The sequence below is a fragment of the Cebidichthys violaceus genome, unplaced genomic scaffold (genome assembly GCF_023349555.1).
Source record: "Cebidichthys violaceus isolate CVI_PGR_0920_01 unplaced genomic scaffold, fCebVio1.0.p SCAF_17, whole genome shotgun sequence".
NCBI lineage: Eukaryota > Metazoa > Chordata > Actinopteri > Perciformes > Stichaeidae > Cebidichthys > Cebidichthys violaceus.
The window spans coordinates 13180725-13200255 of record NW_027176340.1 but is presented as its reverse complement, the minus strand read 5'-3'; the positions used below and the strand labels follow the sequence as shown (position 1 = coordinate 13200255).

General features: G+C 41.5%; 2 protein-coding genes across 2 annotated transcripts in view; both read right to left on the bottom strand.

The window, feature by feature from the left end:
- cntn2 (contactin 2) overlaps positions 1–19531 on the bottom strand; it is an 84034-nt gene that overhangs the window by 51901 nt on the left and 12602 nt on the right. The gene's annotated exons all lie outside the window — the stretch shown is intronic.
- The window catches only part of LOC137874100 (general transcription factor II-I repeat domain-containing protein 2-like), a 44238-nt gene continuing 33834 nt past the window's right edge, over positions 9128–19531 (bottom strand). The window contains exon 2 of the mRNA XM_068712731.1: positions 9128–9278. Coding sequence (XP_068568832.1) covers positions 9128–9278 — 151 coding nt within the window. The remainder of the gene's footprint in view (positions 9279–19531) is intronic.

Sequence of the window (19531 nt, the reverse complement as noted above, 5' to 3'; positions counted from 1 at the left end):
CCATCCATTACTTAAATCCAGGCGGCAACCTGAAAACAACATTTTTGTTTTCAGCCAGTTTTTCGCTAACCAAAATTAGCATCCCAATTACTATCCCAATTAAAGTGAATTAAGGATGCAAAATGCTAGCTAGCTAGTGCTAGTGTTAGCTGGTAATCAAACGTTTGCTATGCTAACAGTACCTGGTCCCACTCTTCGCCTGCTCCACCTTGAGCTCACCCCCTCGTCCAAATACGGTCACTTCTAGCACCAAAAACAAGACGGCAAAAATGACAAATTGGTAGTCCACAAACCAATGGATAACGTCACGGTGAAAACCTGAACTTCTTTTACACTGTTCATGCTAAAACCTAAAAAATCTATCCAGTTTCAACTCAAAGCACTAGTATCTATACTCTGCACCGACAGTCAAACTCTGCTTGTAACAATACTGTTCATAGTAATGTACATACACATGTTCTGAAAACATTATTTTATGTCCCTTCTCACTCTATATTCTTTCCATTCATCTATTTTGATCTGGTTCTGTCTCCTTTTGGAGGTCAAAAGCATTTCTAAAAGTCTGTCCATCACAACCTCTAGCAATGTTTTTGCTTTGTGAATAAATCATGATAATCTTCTTTTTTTTTTTTTTTGACAGCCCCACCAGCATCAGAACACCCTCTTGTATTTATTGTTGCGCAATAAATCAGATCGGTTCAACCTTTGTTCAGCTACATCTTTTTTCAAAGGCGGAGCCCGTCTACCCACAACCCGTAATCGTTAGTGTTCCATTCTGAGGCACTACACTTACTGAAAGTCTTACAAAGAACACTACTGCATCTGTTGGTATGCTCCAAACTAGCAATATAAACACGTTTTTGGCCATAACTCAAGAATTGATATGCTAATTATGGCAATTTCACATGATGACATTTTGACATGGATGTAAACAGCAACATGACTGTTTGGCAGAGGCACATAGTTGCACGCTAACATGAGGTGAAGTAATCTGGAGACCAAGGAGCCCTGCAGCACAAAGCCCTTCTGTCTCAGTCCTCTCATTTGTTAACAACAAGTCACATACACAACAATCAACTCCTCTACATTACATTACAGTCATTTAGCAGACGCTTTTATCCAAAGCGACTTACAATAAGTGCATTCAACATTGGTAATCAAGAGAACTACTAGTCACCAGAAGTCATAAGTACATTTCCTTTTCCAAACAAGCATCTAAGAGCATGAAGCAGAGCATAACTCAGAGGCAAAGTACAGTGCAGAAACAAAGAAAAACAGTTAGTGCAATAAGTAATATGAATACAATAAGTGCAACAAGCTAGTATGAATACAATAAGTGCTAAGTGGAAGGCTCAGGGTAGCACTTCCTGAAGGTAAAAATGTGTTTTGAAACAGAAGTTGTGGATTTAAACATGTTGACATGAACTACATGTTGCTTTGCTGCATGGCTCTTTGCCTCACAGCTCAAAACATTGTTTTCAGCTTAATAAATTAGATACATAACTTATTTTACCCTGTAACTCTTTATTTGTTTGCATTTTATTGCTTTTTAAAATGCCATTTTAATCTTTAGCTACTTATTTGCTCACTCTCTTTTTGTTTTATTGTCTTATTAATGCAATTTGAATGTTTTCTTAACGTCTTATGTTTAATATATCTCTACGCTCCTGTAAGGCACTTTGAATTGCCTCGTGTCTGAATGGTGCTCTATAAATAAAATTGCCTTGCAAACACTGTATTGCTTCTATGAGTTATTGCTTCATCATGGATAGTGAGTGTAGTGATTTAGGAATCGAGTGTCTCAGAGACGTTGTGGCCACATAGTTCTGAGTAATTAAAAAAATCCTATTGTTTTTTTCTACCCATAAGACCCATGAGGCTCCCTCCTTTATCCGTGTGTTTCACCTCAACACTAGCTGTCATCCCGTCTCCAAACCTGACGGTCCTTCCCGGGAGATGACCCTGCATTTCAGGCTCTGATATAAAGAAGGATTACGATCCTCCACGCATCACAAGGCCTGACTGCCTTCATCCAGCCAAACGCACATCACTGTTGGTCTGAACTCACACACACGTTGCTGAGAGTGACGGGACGGGTACAGAACGGGAAGAATGAAACAGAGAGACAGGGGGAATCAAAGCATGTGAAATCTGAGAATGGAAGAGATGAGGTGCACGACAGGAGGAGTAAAAGTGGGAGCGATGCATTACAGAGGCCATGACGGAGGAAGAAGAGAGCAGCGTACCACGAAACTCCAACTGACCACTGATCATCATCACATCAGAGTACATATCCAAGACAGGAAGCACATTCTATGTTTGGCTGTAGTAAAAGTGTGATGTCTGTAGGATGTCATGTACATCTGCTGACATGAGCTGGCAACAACAATCTATCCTTATTCCACACTATGAGCCTACTGAACCAAACCACTGTAAGTCATGTGACTGTTTTGAGACACATGCAACAACCCAGGGAATTCACCCAGGAGGCAACCTCCGGTTCTGCCGAGTGAAGCCGATGCAGAAGTGTCTTAAACCTGCATTCTCTCAACTGACCAGCAGGGGGCGACTCCTCTGGTTGTATAGAAGTCTATGAGAAAATGACTCTACTTCTCTCTTGATTTATTACCTCAGTAAACATTGTAAACATGAGTTTATGGTCTCAATCTCTAGTTTCAAGTCTTCTTCAATACAGCACGATGTTCATTTAGTAAATTATGGTCCATTTAGAGTCAAATAGACCATAAAGCAGAGTATGTTTTAGGGCGGGGCTACTACGATTGACAGGTCTCTACCAGAGACGTATATGATTTCTCTACATCACTCATCCGCAGTCCAAATATGCTCACTTCTGTTCATTGGCTGCAAAAAGTTTTTATTAAACCCTGATGATCCGCCTCAAGTTTCCCGCCAGAAGCTACATTTTACAAGATTACATTTAAACACATCATAACTATGTTATAATTTACATTCTCCCAATTCTCATTCTTACTGAATTGGCCTTGAACACATCATAATGTAACTCATTGCATGCTGCTAGTTAACGTTAGCAGCATAGACTGCTAACGTTAACTAGCTCTCCTCCTGCTGATTACAACACTGATTTGTTGTTCACAATGTGGCGTTATCAGGGACATTTTCTATCGTCCTCTGGACGCCGTGAGTCTGTAGTTGTGATCCAACGACCAAAGTACTGGTTCTCGTGACACCCCTACAACCATCAATCATGCTGCTCCACCTTTTCGTCTGACGGAGGGCCACCACTTTGGTCTAGACAGCTGTTGGACAGGTTTGAGAGGACGATGAATCCTACTGACTTCAGTGATCCCATGACCTTTCCTCTAGTGCAGTTTGGTTTTAAGAGAAATGTCTCAATGACTGCATTGGAGCTATGTATCAATATTTATGGTGTGCAGAGGATGTACCCAAAAGTCCTCTCGTACCATCACAAGGTCGCTATTGTGGCTCAGAATAGAATGTCACAATTATCGGCTGAATTACGACATATCTGTGAATTTATGATCTTCGTAAAGTTTGGTGATCCATTGACAATTCATTCTGCCATCAGAAGGTCAACATGTCAATGTGTCCAGTGTTTTGGTTTATCCATCTGACATCTTTGGTCTTCTCTTCAGAGATCATTACGGCCTCACAGAGCCTGTAGCACTGCTGAAGACTTGTTTTAGTCAAATGAAGACAGAGTCAAGGTCAGCCCAACTTCTACTTTCAATTTGATATTGATTTTATGTTGGAGAGGAAATTGTAACCCTGTCACATGCCTTCTATCTCTCTCTCTCTCTCTCTCTCTCTCTCTCTCATATATATAGAGAGATTATATATATATATATATGTATATATATATATATATATATAGATATACATATATATATATATATATATACATATATATATATATATATATATATATACATATCAGGGCTGGGCAAGTTAGCGCGTTATTATTGCATTAACGCATTAATTAAATAATGCTGACAATTATTTTATCGCGCATTAACGCATTTTTATTTTATTATTATTTTGAAAGTCCGTTGCTCACTGGCAACAGTTGAGGGAGTCTTCATCAGACTACGTTGGATGCAACGTGTGGGAGAAGTATAGATAGACAAAAGCAAGACAAGCTAACAAATGCCACAGCGAAGTGGATAGATACTAACTGCAGGCCGATTAGTATTGTGGAAGATGTCGGTCTGAGGAACGTTCTTAGGATCGTAACGAATAACGGCATGTATGAGCCTCCCTCAAGACGCACCGTCACAAGAAGAACACACAAGTTGTATGAAAAGGAGAGGACTACAAAAGCGACGGCGTTACAACGTGCACCAGCTGTTGCTCTCACTGGAGACTACTGGACATCGCTGGGTAACCATAATTACCTCGGAGTTACGGTGCATTATATTGATGAACAGTGGGAGCTGCATTCACATGCTCTGACTGTAATGGCAACAGAAGACAGACATTTTGCTGAAACGTGCGCGGAACATTTTGCACAGCAGTGGAACGTTTCAAATAAAGTCAGCACAGATAGTGCAAGAAATATGAAAAATTGTAATCGTTGCCCAGCACTAATATATATATATACAGTATATATATATATATATATATATATATATATATATATATATATATATGTATATATATATATATATACATGTATATATATATATATACATCGCTCTTGAAAAGAATCTCGATTTGTGCAAATTGTTAGACATAAATGTTTATTTTTTTAGAGATTGCATCAGATTCTTACAAACACCTTGTGTTAACTGGTAGGTGCTCTCAAGGTGGAAGGTGGAAGATGGTCTCAAGACATCCTTTAGAGTACACTGACCAGTAACTAGTGAGAGAACACCAGATGTGAAGGTATTTGACGCTGCTGTGTTCATTCTCTTGTTGCAGGGAGACAGTTCCCCTCAAGGTCAGCTTTTCAGCAGCAAGACCTCGCTGAAGACCAATCAAAAAACAAAATGGCTTTCCTCCTGAATTCCTGTCAAACTGTCTTTTCCTCTGGCCCTGAATGTTTACTTCTGATAGCAGACTGAGGCTCTGTGGCGGTGCAATCCTGGCTCAGACTTGTTGTCGTCCCAATGCCCCCCCTACCTGTTCTCTCTGCGTCTGTAATAGGAGGCAAAAACATCCTGTGACGAGCAGCTCTGCTTTGGGAGAAGGCTTTCATTTACATCCTGTTGCACAAATACAAGGCTCAGGTTAGGAAAACCCCAAGATATTGTGTATACATCACAAGGGTCTGAAGATTGGGTCAGACTGCTGAAGCTCTTTGCCCTTTGGCATTCACATTTCACTCCTTTATCATGACAAATATCACATAGACGCTGTGGCTCAATCAAAATCTCAATCTGTCACGGTGTGTAATCATCAGGAAATAAATAAATTCAACTAACACACACACACACACACACACACACAAACAGTTAGTTAAACTAAAATGTGTACGTTCTGCTAAAAAGCTGCAACATTGGACCGGCAGTGTAACCCACACACATGATCTGTCCTTGTGTCTCTGTTTTCCACTCAGGAGTTGAGTCTGTTGAAGGACACTTGAAGACAGCAGCAGAAAAGGTCAAAGTGTCTCCTCAAATCGACAGTACACATACTCTATCTGTCCTTAACCACAATGCATCTCTCTCTCCCACCTTCATGCTCCATAAAGGAGAATGACCGCCTAAGGCCGGGGGTCTTTGAGGGCTGTGTGGACATCTGCTTCAAGGACCCCCCACACACACACAGGCCACACACATCAGGGCAGCACAGTATCATTTAAATGGAGGTAGAGGGGATGTAAAGGCTGGGTGGTGGACAGATGCGTGAACGGAGTGGAAGGTCAAATTAGGGCTGCACAATATTGTGAAAAAATATTGGATATTGCAATATTTTTTCCTGCGATATTTATTTCTTGAATGTAGAAATGCAGGAATGTTCACCCTAAATGTTGTAGGCTACATCTTAAAGTTAAATGCATCAACATTGAGAGGCTGGATCTACAAAGACCTTTGTGCTCCAGTAAACAATTTAACACATTGGTTGTAGAAATATGAATAGTGCTGACACAGCGAAACAAGTTCTGCTCCTCCCCACTGATACCGACTCTTTAATGAGTCTGAAATACGTCCACAGCAGTATCATGATTTGCTCCCGTACTCCTGTTTCTCCAAACTCCATCTACTGTAGGCAATACACTGACTGTGACTATGGAGGAGTACCTCATACAACCTCACTTCAATACACACAAACTATCCCTTAAAAGGGATTCCCAAAGAACCACAATAGAAATCAGAAGTGTTTATTTGTAAATGAAGAGTACAGCATGTTGGTCCACAGAGGAAGCTGTGAGCATGATTGGAAAGGTTTCTTGTGTGCATGATATCCAGTCACACAGTCTAATTAGGCAGGACATTGCAATGTTATTTTACAGTGACAGTGAGGGGACAGTCTGCATTCTGTGATTGGAGAGCACAGTTCTTCCTTACAACCTAAATGTGACTAATTCTTTCAGTAACTTATACAGACGTTGTGTCACGTTTTATGGTCTTTGGATGGAATTATTTTCAACATGTATCGTACGTGTGACGACCAGTATCAACTGGATCTCGCAGTAGGAACTTCCATCGGCCTCACTCATGCCTGTTCTCTCTGCTCCACCATATTGAAGCCTGGGCTTTATTTCCAGATAGTCATCAATCTTATAAGTTAAAAATGTTTTCTTTAACTTCTAAACGTATTTCTCAAAGCCACAGAGCTTCTTAAAGTCTGCCTGTGGTGCTGAAGATGCTGAACACACTTTAAAGTGTCTTTAAGACGTGCTACATTTTAATAATACATACATCACAAAGCCTCAGCGTTATGATGCAACAGAAAGGCTTCATACTTCATGAGCAGTCGACAGCTTTGCTGCTCTATATGATTCATGTTCCTGGGTGGGAGTCAGCTGCTGCTGGAGGCAGACAATGCTCTGAAACTCACATGAAACCTACAATGAGGTAGTGATTTCATGAATATGCACGTCTTTTCTGTATCACACATGTATGTAAGTGAGAAGAAAATAGATGATATAGAAGATCAGTCAGAACAGATGATTGTATATTAGGCAGGAGGGAGAGGAGGATGATAGAAACTGTCATTTATATTTAAATTAATCAAATTAGATTTTCTTATTCTCTAATTTAATGTTTTTTTTGTCATTTTTCATTAAACGTTTAAATTTAAGGAGCATTTCTAGTCTTCTCAACGGCTGAGAGCTAGCAGCGCTACCCTCGCTAACAGTACAAACTGGGACAAGCTTGTGCATGCGGCCAGGAGCCGCTCCCTAGGTAGATATTAAAAGCTCCTTTTATACTAGTGAAAATACAAAACAAACATAGTTCTTATTAATATATTCCCTTTCTGCCAATAGATCCTTGTAAATACTACACACTTTTAAAAAACTACGTATTAATCAATATGATGCTGTTGGGAAACACTTGTTAGGCCGAAAGATACCATGCTTTTTAAGATTTTAGTGAAAGGGGGTTCAGGTCTATCTAGCTGGAGACACTGTGTTTCTCTAATCAACTACCCTGACTGCACAAACTGGGTTTGTTGTTGTGTAAGGAATCAGATTACCTCAGTAGGACAAATGGAAACCCGCCAGCGTGGATCAACAGCTCACCAGTTCATGGTAACAAATCGGTTTTTTTGCATCTTTTTAGGAAAATTTCTGAAATACATCCGTAGTGAACAATAAATAAAATACTAGTCAAGGTCAAGAAATATCTGTCAAACAATATGCACTCAAATCTATTCTTGAGGTTCTGGCAGAGGAAAACCAGATCACTGAAAACCACCTTACAATAAAAAGCATGAGAAACACCCAAACATCCATATCCTCCTGATACAATATAAAAGGTATATTTTACACACAAACACACCCTACTGGGTCAAAGAGCATAGCAGAGCAACAAGCACAAAAATAAGCCCCTGATGTTGGATCACACGCACACACACATACACACACACACAGAGGCAGGGCCCGTCCTGATTCAGAAATAGAGATGCTGATCCTACATTGATATAACTTCATGAGTAAGATCAGACCACTATCGTGACTGGAATCTTGATACACACACATACACACACACAACATTGTGTCGGTCCCGCTGTGTTAAAGGCATCATTAGCACGCTCAGTTAGCTGAGCAGAAGCCTCCATTTTCACAGATTGATGTGTGAAAGGTGGTGAGCTGTTGGTGTATGTGACTGTGATGTGATTCACCATCACCTGACCCACTTGCCGACCGGGCAAATGAAAAAAAACCGACATGAAACAAAGCACAGAGAAGCTGTGATAACGACACACTCTACTCTATATCTTCCCATAGACAATAGCTGTTTGATGCTATATTGATGCTCTGAATATTATGGACCTAAATCCAGGTCAAACGTTTTGATCATTTGAAAAAATAATTTGAACATGAAAGTTCAAGTTGTGGTCTTTGAAAAATACAGCAATGTATTCAAAATAAAAAATAAGTGAATGAAAAGTTTTTTTGGGTTGAATATAATTTTGATTCAGTTCTAGAATTGTTTTGAATATATTTATTTTTTTCATTTTTCACTTTCATATATATTTTGATATTTGAGGTCTTGTATTTTTCAGTTTCAGATTTTATATTTTCAGATTCAAATTTTTTTTTTTTCAGTTTCAAATCTTTTTTTCACTTTCAGATCGTTTTTTTTCAGTTCAGACTTTTGACCTGATCTAGCGTGGGGGCGTGGCTTCAACTAAGAGGGGCATGTCATCATGAGTGACAGCATCACAGAGAAGGCTGAAGACCTTCCTCAACAACTTTGCCTTCAGGTAACGTGGGCACCACGAGAATTATGATTCAACACTTTCTATACAACATATTCACGTGAATGCAGTGGGGGATAAACTGTGAGCGCCATCTATCCTGAAGGAAACTTTGGAGGGAACCAGCTACTGGTTCGATTAGTCTTTCGCCCCATACCCAGGTCTGATGACCGATTTGCATGTCAGGACCACTATGAGCTTCCACCAGAGTTTCCTCTGGCTTCGCCCTGCCCAGGCATAGTTCACCATCTTTCGGGTCCTATCGCACAAACTTACACTCCACCTCCCCGACGGTGCGGGCGAGACGGGCCGGTGGTGTGCCCGACGCCGTGGGGACGTGCAAATCGGACCAGTAGCTGGTTCCCTCCGAAGTTTCCTTCAGGATAGATGGCGCTCCCAGTTTTTCCCCACTGCATTCACGTGAATATGTTGTATAGAAAGTGTTGAATCATAATTCTCGTGGTGCCCACGTTACCTGAAGGCAAAGTTGTTGAGGAAGGTCTTCAGCCTTCTTTGTGATGCTGTCACTCATGATGACATGCCCTTCTTAGTTGAAGCCACGCCCCCACACTAGATCAGGGTCAAAAGTCTGAACTGAAAAAAACGATCTGAAAGTGAAAAAAAGATTTGAAACCGCAAAAAAAAATTTTTTTATCTGAAAATATAAAATCTGAAACTGAAAAATACAACACCTCAAATATCAAAATATATATGAAAGTGAAAAATGAAAAAGATAAATATATTCCAAAAAATTCCAGAACTGAATCAAAATTATATTCAACCCAAAAAACTTTTCATTCACTTATTTCTATTTTGAATACATTGCTGTATTTTTCAATGTTAAAGACCACAACTTGAACTTTCAGGTTCAAATTATTTTTTCAAATGATCAAAACTTTTGACCTGGATTTAGCTCCATAGAATATCACATAGACAACATTTGAAATTACCACCAAACTACCCGACTAATTCTCATTTTCTTGCTAGATTAATTCCTGGTCATGTGCCCACCATCCCTAGAATCTACCCGTATATGTAAGAGACTGGAAACACTGGTACGGCTCTGCTCAGCCGTGCATGAGATAGCTGACGGCCAGCTGACCACAGCCCCGACAGTCTCTCCATCCACGCAGATGGGCCACAAGACGTTCAGCTGTTCCTTGGGTCCTATGTGTGCACTGAGGGAGAGTGTGTAGGGCAGACGAGTGTTTAAAGAATATTACACGGGGCACCAGAGGTCAGTCTCTCTGTTGTGTCAAGGCGCCCTTTAGAAAAGCAGAAGAGAAATACTTGACATTTGAACAGTATGACTGGAGGGATTTATTTAAATTCAGACCGAATGTGGGTTCAACTGTGCATGCGTCTGACCCCACCTTGGGCTGTCTGTCTGTGTGAGAATATTTAAATACATATTCAACAATCAAAATGTTGAAATTGTTAGATTTGCAAGTGTTTATTTCCTTTCAGACCTTCTTCTGATATGTGTATCCACATCATTACTGCCAGGACAAAGTAGATCATTTTATTTTCAAAGTATCAGCCGCCTGGTATTCTGCTGCTCTTCGACAAAAGTGATCCATCAGATGAAACGGTCTAGAGGACACTGTTCTTCGGGCCCCTTTGAAGCCCTTTATTGTGAAATCAGCTCTGCAATAACGGGTTAAAAGTTGGCCTGTACCAGAATTTTGGCAGTGTGACTGCAATCTTGATTTCACGCCGGGACCAGACAAAAAGAGAGCTCACTGGCATAATGATGTTCTCCACCGACCATGTGTCCAGCTACAGTCTACATTTGATCATGTTGCATTGTCTGCTTTAGTTTGTGAAGTTGTTTCAACATTTTGACCGTATTTTCTAATAACATCAGTCTTCCTGTTTAGACGCGGTCCTTCCTTACTGTTGTTTGAAGCTGCCACTTTCTCAGGTCATTTCCTTACTTACTTTTACAGAAGCTGTCTGTGCATTGAAGTCCTGACTGTGATTCAGTCTGCATGGCACTGAGCCACCCTGACACCAATGTATCTTTAATGGCTGCGTATCAGTGCAGTGTTGCTTGACCTTACTCTGGCCTTCAGCACCAGTAACCTTGGCTTTCTGATCGATATGTTTCCGACACTGTCTCAAAGCGGTTCCACCGTTCTACTATTTATCAAGCAGGATTCTTTTCCGTGTCAGTTGATGAGGTGCTCAGTAGGGATACACCAAGGATCTAGTTCTGTCCTCACTGTGGTTCTCCTCAGGGCATAGACGAGACAGGGCGCCCCACAAGGTTCAGTGTGCTTCACAAATACCATGCGAAAGGTAATGCACCTGTTCCAACGACTGCGCCTGAAGGCAGCGTGAGAGGGGGATACGCATTGAATGGTGCAGATGGGGATAATGGAGCACACTTTTAATCTCTAGTTTTCCGCTAGTCTGATTGTCGGTTTCAGAAAGTAACCAAAACTGGATCAACAAATACTTTGTTTGAAGCACATTAACATCCTTTTGTTACATTTTGACAAGACAGAAATCCTTCTCACCAAAGAAAGGCTGATTTTAAATGATTTTTAACCTTATCTTTGTATATTATATAATAAGTACCTTATCTTTGTATACCAGTGAAGAACCACAGAGGGCTACTCTCAGCTTCGGACGCTGTGGGGCATGACACCGATCAAAAACGTCCTGTCACTCTTCACTTGAGTTACATTTCGAACAGCAAAAATGGCATCCCATGTGATCGCAGAGGACGTTTTGGATTCCTTACATTGCACATGTTGCAGTGTTCAGCTGGAGAACCTGTTGGGACCCTCCAGAATCTGAGCTGCAGAGAGCAGCAATGTCTTTCTAATTTAATGGTCTGCCTCTGAAGAAGGAGCGAGAGCCGTTGCAGTGGGGCAGCGAGGTAAAGCAGCAGGTAGAGCCGGTATTATATATCGAATTATGGATTGATTTTTAAACGAGAGCTGCAGATGGTTGTAACAATGGAAAGTTTGATTTTGTGTCTAGTTTAAATGAAATGTGTCTTATTAACAAGGCAGTTGAGCTAGTCTTAAAAACTTGAATTTAGAACGTGTGAGTTTGCTGTTTAGGGTTAATAAGAATATTTTCTTCAAAATCGCCGCTCGCGCAATGCATCCTGGTTCATAAGACTGTTTTTAAATTACACTTTAATTCTTCCTGCAAACGAGAAACTGAAATCCATCAACCTCTAAGGCTGGAAATATTCTGCAAATTCACATGTGAATGTCTCTGCAGATGTACACAGAAGGGCTCATGGGTACCCATAGGTCACGTCGGTCCATGCCCATACCTGCCAAGTCTTGACTCAAACAAGCTGATTGGTTCATTCAACTTTCTGCCCGGAAATGAAATTGAATGAAGTGGAAACATTTTTTTGTTGTAAAAAGCATGTTTATCCTCCTGCTCTCAGAGTCGTAATCATCTGAACACCATGCTGTGATAACATAACAGGCAATTGTTCCAATTTGTCATTAAAAAATTATGAAAAAACAAATTGGGAATGTAGTGAATTAAAAAGAAGCAAATCTCATCAGCCTGAAACCAAATGCAACCTGCCAACAAAAAGCTACCATGAAATGTGAATAGGGATCTAGACCACCAAGCAGATCAAGCATCTAATGAGCACTCCAGAGTAACTCCTACTCCTACACAGCAAACACCGGGTACCTGCCCCCCTTCATGCAAGGTAGGCATTAACTGAGCGACCACATGCAGGGAAAAACACAATTACTGCGGCATTAACGGGTGGAAAGAATGAGCGGTCATATCAGGACGTGCTGAACTGTAAAACTGGAGAGGACGCTGCATAATGAGGAGTCCCGAGCCGGTACCGGAGGGGAAAGATCCACATCTCCATGCTGCACCCTGAACCTGCTCGTTCCCATCCTCTCACAGGGAGAGCAGGATGACTTCAACAGGACACACAGAAACACAGCTATTATCTGTGTGTGTGTGTGTGTGTGTGTGTGTGTGTGTGTGTGTTTGTCTGATCATTGCAGAACAACAGTGGATCTATGTGTCCCCTTGGCCACCTCTGGCCCTGTTGAACAGAGACCCATTGACTGAAGCACAATGACGGATGCACGCTGCAGCAGCACTCACAGAACTCTCTAATCACAGTCACTTGACATGACTTGAGTTGACATATAAAGCATCTCTTTGTCCTCTCTACCTGTGCGTTTAAGGGCTCATATTAAAGGACACACCTAATTGGGACAGATTAGTCTCTAGTCAATTTGGTTACTAGGACAATAGAAACACGATACCAATCAAATCCATGGAAAACCTAGCTGAAACGTATATTCTTCAATATTAGAGGTGTGATTCTTCCATCAGGAGAAATAATAGTTGGTTGCAGCCCTGGACCTGACCCAACGTCTGTGGTGAATGTAACCAGGAGAATCATAAATATACTTTAAAGCCACAGTCAAAAATAAGGTTTTATCATATTCACCTGATCATACATGTGAAAAATATATCTATATATTTTTGCATGAGACGGATAATCTGGTGTAGGTTAAATAAAGAAAAAGGTTCCCCTGTCAAACTAGGCAGCACTGATCAAATATGAATGAAGATTATGTTACTGTATTACCTATTTCTCTTCCAAGTGTTTTCATAAACACATTTTAACTACTGTTTAGCAGTGAAATGAGAAAGTTTGTACGTATTAAGTTATTATTTATTGCTTTCTTTGTTGGGTAGAAGCTTGTTTTAGAAAAAGGCTAAAGAATACAGAATGAAATGAACTCAATTAGGATTGAATCAGGAATAGACTACTATAAGAACCTGACCGACGTCTCAGTGGAACCTTCTACTGCTCGAGTTCTGTCAACAATATTTGGGATGTTGAACAAAAAGATTTAATAATTATAATTATATGTGCATAAATATGCACACAGGCTACTACACTTTCTCCTCTCTGCTTCACCGCCTTGTTGTTCTACTTTCTTCCTGGCTGACTCCAATGTGTGTGTGTGTGTGTGTGTATTAGCAGATGTGAGGTGTCGTGGCCTTTAACCGCCGGATGTGTGACCTCTGACCTCTGATGTAAGTGCTGCCTCTCAGTAGTCACCACCACCTCCTCAGACTTCCTGTCCTGACTGCAGATGGGCCTGACTTACAGCTGACCTCGGGTCAGAGAAGGCTGTTGGCATGAATAAGATCAGCGGTGCAGCCAGGGCCGTTGAGTTCTGAAGAGACCTCTCTTTCTGGGCTTGAATTTATTAAATGTCTCAGTGAAGGACAGAAGTCCAAAAAGTGACCCAATCATTTCTGAGTGACACATATTTGGTCCTACTTCTAGACAGGTGTCTTCAGAGCTGTTGCGAATGTTTCAAAGTGGGTGGCTCCCTCCGTCGCCATCTTGGCAGTGACGACACAGCCTAACTCCCAGTTCATCCAAAAAGGAATAAACAGGTAGGTCGAGGAGACAGCTGACGACCTAAGACGGCACTCACCTGTCACTCAAAGCAGCCACGTCCTTGCTTGTGCATAACTTCATTACATTACATTACAGTCATTTAGCAGACGCTTTTATCCAAAGCGACTTACAATAAGTGCATTCAACATTGGTAATCAAAAGAACTACTAGTCACCAGAAGTCATAAGTACATTTCCTTTTCCAAACAAGCATCTAAGAGCATGAAGCAGAGCATAACTCAGAGCCAAAGTACAGGGCAGAAACAAAGAAAAACAGTTAGTGCAATAAGTAATATGAATACAATAAGTGCAACAAGCTAGTATGAATACTAGTGCTAAGTGGAAGGCTCAGGGTAGCACTTCCTGAAGAGGTGGGTTTTCAGCCTGCGCCAAAAGATGGGCAGCGACTCTGCTGTCCTGACGTCAGTGGGAAGTTCATTCCACCACTGTGGGGCCAGGACAGAAAACAGCCGTGACCGGGTCGATCGGTCGCCGGGACCTCTGAGCGACGGGGCAACCAATCACACCGAGGCAGCAGAGCGAAGTGGTCGGGCGGGGGTGTAGGGCTTGACCATGGCCTGGAGATAGGAAGGAGCTGTTCCTTTCACTGCCCTGTAGGCTAGCACCAAAGTCTTAAACTGGATGCGAGCTTTTACAGGTAGCCAGTGTAGAGAACGGAGAAAGGAAGTTGTGTGGGCGATTGAACACCAGGCGAGCTGCGGCTTTCTGGACAAGCTGTCCAGGTTTAGCTTGAGGTGGTGTGTCGTCATCCACTTCGAGATGTCAGCCAAGCACGCAGCGATGCGTGTCTCCACTTGGGTGTCACCGGGGAAATGACAAGACCAGCTGGGTGTCATCGGCATAACAATGGTAGGAGAAGTCAAGCGAGCGAATAACAGAACCCAGAGATGTTGTGTAGAACGAGAAGGAGGCCCAGGACTGAACCTTGCAGAACCCCCGTAGTCAGCATGCGTGGTTCCGACACGGCCCCCCTCCAGGTCACCTGGTAGGATCAAACCTGTCAGGTAGGATGCAAACAGGGAGAGTGCAGAGCCTGAGACGCCCATCCCCTCGAGGGTGGAGAGGAGGATCTGATGGTTCACAGTGTCAAACGCCGCAGACAGGTCCAGGAGAATCAGGACAGAGGGGAGAGAGTTAGCTCTCGCGGCGTGAAGCGACTCTGTCACCGCAAGGAGGGCCGTCTCTGTCGAGTGACCCACTTTGAACCCGGACTGGTGGGGGTCCAAAAGGCTATTCTGGTGGAGATAGGAAGACAGTTGGTTAAAGACAGCACGTGTGTTTTGGATTGAAAGGGTAGAAGAGAAACCGGTCTGAAGTTCTTGACATCAGAGGGGTCAAGTGATGGTTTCTTCAGAAGGGGGGTGACTCTGGCAGTCTTGAAGGCCGTGGGAAAGCATCCTGAAACAAGAGATGTGTTGATGAGGTGGGTGAGGAAAGGAAGGAGTTCAGTCGCAATAGACTGAAGAAGAGGGGAAGGGATCGGGTCAAGGGAGCACGTGGTGAGGCGGTTAGATGTAACAAGGTTGCACTTCACAACTGAGGCAACTGAGACAGGCCTAAGTACAGCTATCAAGACAGTTTAAAGCAAGTTAGTTTAAAGCAGGCCTAAGTACAGCTATCAAGACACTTAGTTTAAAGCAAGAACAAGATACTTATCAAATGCAGGTGAGTTTAGAAGTTCAGCTGTTCCTCCAGGAGATGGATACACTGAAGTTAAAACTCAAACTGGATTACTTATATCCTTGAGAGGTGGAAGCTCCGCCTTTGCAATCTGCAGGATCTATGAGGATTGACTCACTTTTGGAGCCAGCTTCTGGTGGCCATTTGAGGTACTGCAGTTTTGTGGCACTTACGGCTTCATTGTTCAGCAGCAGAGATTGCCACTTGCTAGAGTCATTTTCTCATAAACTTCTCTACAACAAGAGGAGTCGCCCCCTGATGGACAGTAGAGAGAATGCAGGTTTGTGGTATGTCAGCATTTTCGGTACTTCAAGGCTTTATCGGCACACGTCCTTATGCGAAAAACCACTTTTGGCTTCAGTATTTTTCCGTCAACAGAGAGAAGTTGCCCCTAACTTCAGTGAGCTTTGGAAGCAGGAGGCCTCAAGATGATGTTCCTGTCAATAACATAAGTCATCCTCAATGAGTCGCCAGGTTTGCGTGCCACCAGAAGAATCGATGATAGTGCATTCTGCAGAATGCAAAAGCAATGTGGGAATGAGTGAACTGTTCAAAATATGTTTTTAATTGTAAATTGTAGCTATCTAAAAGGAGAGGACAAGAACACAGAAACATAGAGCTCCTTGGAAAGCAGATCTTTGGCCGCCACATCGACGTAACGTTATCTTCGACTCACTTTCAGTAAATCTTTAAACTCCTAGTGTATTTCTGCACCAAAACTCTTGTGTATGCGCTGGCATTGTAAAGCCCGACTAGAATTCCACTGATACTGTACACTATCAACACACAAGGGCTATTAACTCCAAATGGATTTTTCTCAACTCCTGCTGAGACTGCCGGTGATGATCCTTCTTATCTCAGCAACCCCCGTGTCCAACCAGCCAACATTAAAATAGATAAGTGGCCCCACCCACCCTTTCCATCTGGAGGCACCCAGGCTCTCCAGAGACCCCGACCCAGACACCGTAACTGCTAAAGTCAGGCAACGGCGCCGCCGGAGTCCCTGCGGAGAAGCAGCCCTGGTAACATTGGTCCGTCTGTCCCAGCTCATCTGTCACACACTGCACACGAGCAGTGCCAAGAGACCCAGAGAGAGGAGAAGACAGACAGGCACAGAGAGGTGAAAGCTGGGTTACACTGAAGTATGGGGCTCTGATCCTAAATCCAGTATGTTTAAACAGAATAAGAGGGCATATTGACTAAAGGTTGGTTTCATCTAGGTTTGGGCATTTTTACACACTTGGATTTGTTTTATACAGTGAACCACATAAGGGACGGTGCTTATACCTGGACTATGAAACATGGCACTAAGGAAAGACAGACCTTCTCTGGAACCGGGTCATAGTCACCATTGCATAGTTTGTACTGATATGTTTATTTTTTTCTGTAAAATGTTCCATTCAGGACATATTTCAGTCACAATCAAAAAAACTAATTTCATGAAATGTGTTTAAAATAAATAAATATCATAAATAAAGAATATTAACTCTAAAATATTAGTATAACCCTTAAAAGTCCAGTATTGGTCAGGCATTAGAGAAAAACCAAAAGAAAAGCAATCATGATCAGACAAGTTGAAATTGGTTAAGGGAGATAAGACTACTAAATGTAAAGCTACTTCTGTCAATATGTAGAAAAAAAGAGAAGCTCAGACACTAAAGGACCATGTAGACGCCTTGTTTGATTCACTGCATGAATCAGATCTGAGATGCCAACACCACAGAACCAGCAGTTATTCTTTTTGTATAATACAGGCAGAGAACCCTTAATCTGTTCACTTGATCTAAATAATGAAGGACCTGGTTTGAAACTATAAAGAGGACAAGTTATGATACGTATGAAAGTTTAACTAGGTGATGTGACATTGGAAGACGTATCCGTCCGTTGGAGTTGACTACAAAAACACTCGCTGTTGTACAGTGGTGTTACAGAGTGAAGCTTCTCGTACTTTATTGACATCTTTGGCTGAGTACTGTCACCTCAAAAAACTTTGATTCCCACCATTTTCAGCATCCCAGTTCTTTCTGAGGGTTGGGTTTAAGGCTTTCACTGCTCCGCTCGTAAATACCCATTCATCCTCTTCAATAAGATCGACTGACTGCTGTCAAACTGTGCAGAAATAACAGTGACTATGCCTTCACAAAGTTTAGCTCGAGTCCTCTTTACAGCTGCACGTTCGGAACAAAATGTCGAGGTGACATAAACAGTCCAACAGCCAATTAGAAATCCAGCTGGGAGAGTCCAGTTTGTGACAGGAGCCATGACGTGGAAAGATTGGAAAAGCTTAAGAGGAATTTCAGGAACAAGTGTCAAAGCTAGCTGTAGGTTTAGGTTCATATCATATCTGATATGTGTGGATGTTTCCGGTCCAGTGTTCAGACTCATGTTGGTACTGTGCTGTTCTGCTTCAGTCTAGCCCAATGCCTGTGTGGAATGGCTCACTGCCTGGTTCCCAGAGCGTGGGCGGCTATATTTACATAAAGCGGAGTTATTAATGATTTTGGGTCAGACAGTATTGGCGCTCAGTGAGAAAGTCATTGTGGGTGTTATTACACAAACAGCAAACGGTAAAGATCTGCAGTTTTATTATTAAATCACAAGGACTGCAAGTGTGAAAATGCTAAAATGAATGATGCTCAATATGGGAAATATAAACCATCCCTTAAACATGAAACAATGTGCATCCTGTGAATCATTAGAAAAATATATTTATAGTGTGTTTACAATAAGTTAACCGTCACAATAATTACTATATCAACTTGTCATTATCATACATGATACGATATATGAACATGATCTCAATCATTTTTACGTTATCTACTTATCGTACAATATATGGACATGACCTCGATCATTTTTACGTTATCTACTTATCGTACAATATATGGACATGACCTCGACCATTTTTACGTTATCGTACGATATATGGACATGATCTCAATCATTTTTACGTTATCTACTTATCGTACGATATATGGACATGACCTTGATCATTTTTACGTTATCTACTTATTGTACAATATATGGGCATGACCTCAATCATTTTTACGTTATCTACTTATCGTACGATATATGGACATGACCTTGATCATTTTTACATTATCTACTTATCGTACAATATATGGACATGACCTCGATCATTTTTACGTTATCTACTTATCTTACAATATATGGACATTATCTTGATAATTTTTTCATTATCTACTTATCGTACGATATATGGACATGATCTCAATCATTTTTACGTTATCTACTTATCGTACGATGTATGGACATGATCTCAATCATTTTTACGTTATCTACTTATTGTACAATATATGGGCATGACCTCAATCATTTTTACGTTATCTACTTATCGTACGATATATGGACATGACCTTGATCATTTTTACATTATCTACTTATCGTACAATATATGGACATGACCTCGATCATTTTTACGTTATCTACTTATCTTACAATATATGGACATTATCTTGATAATTTTTTCATTATCTACTTATCGTACGATATATGGACATGATCTCAATCATTT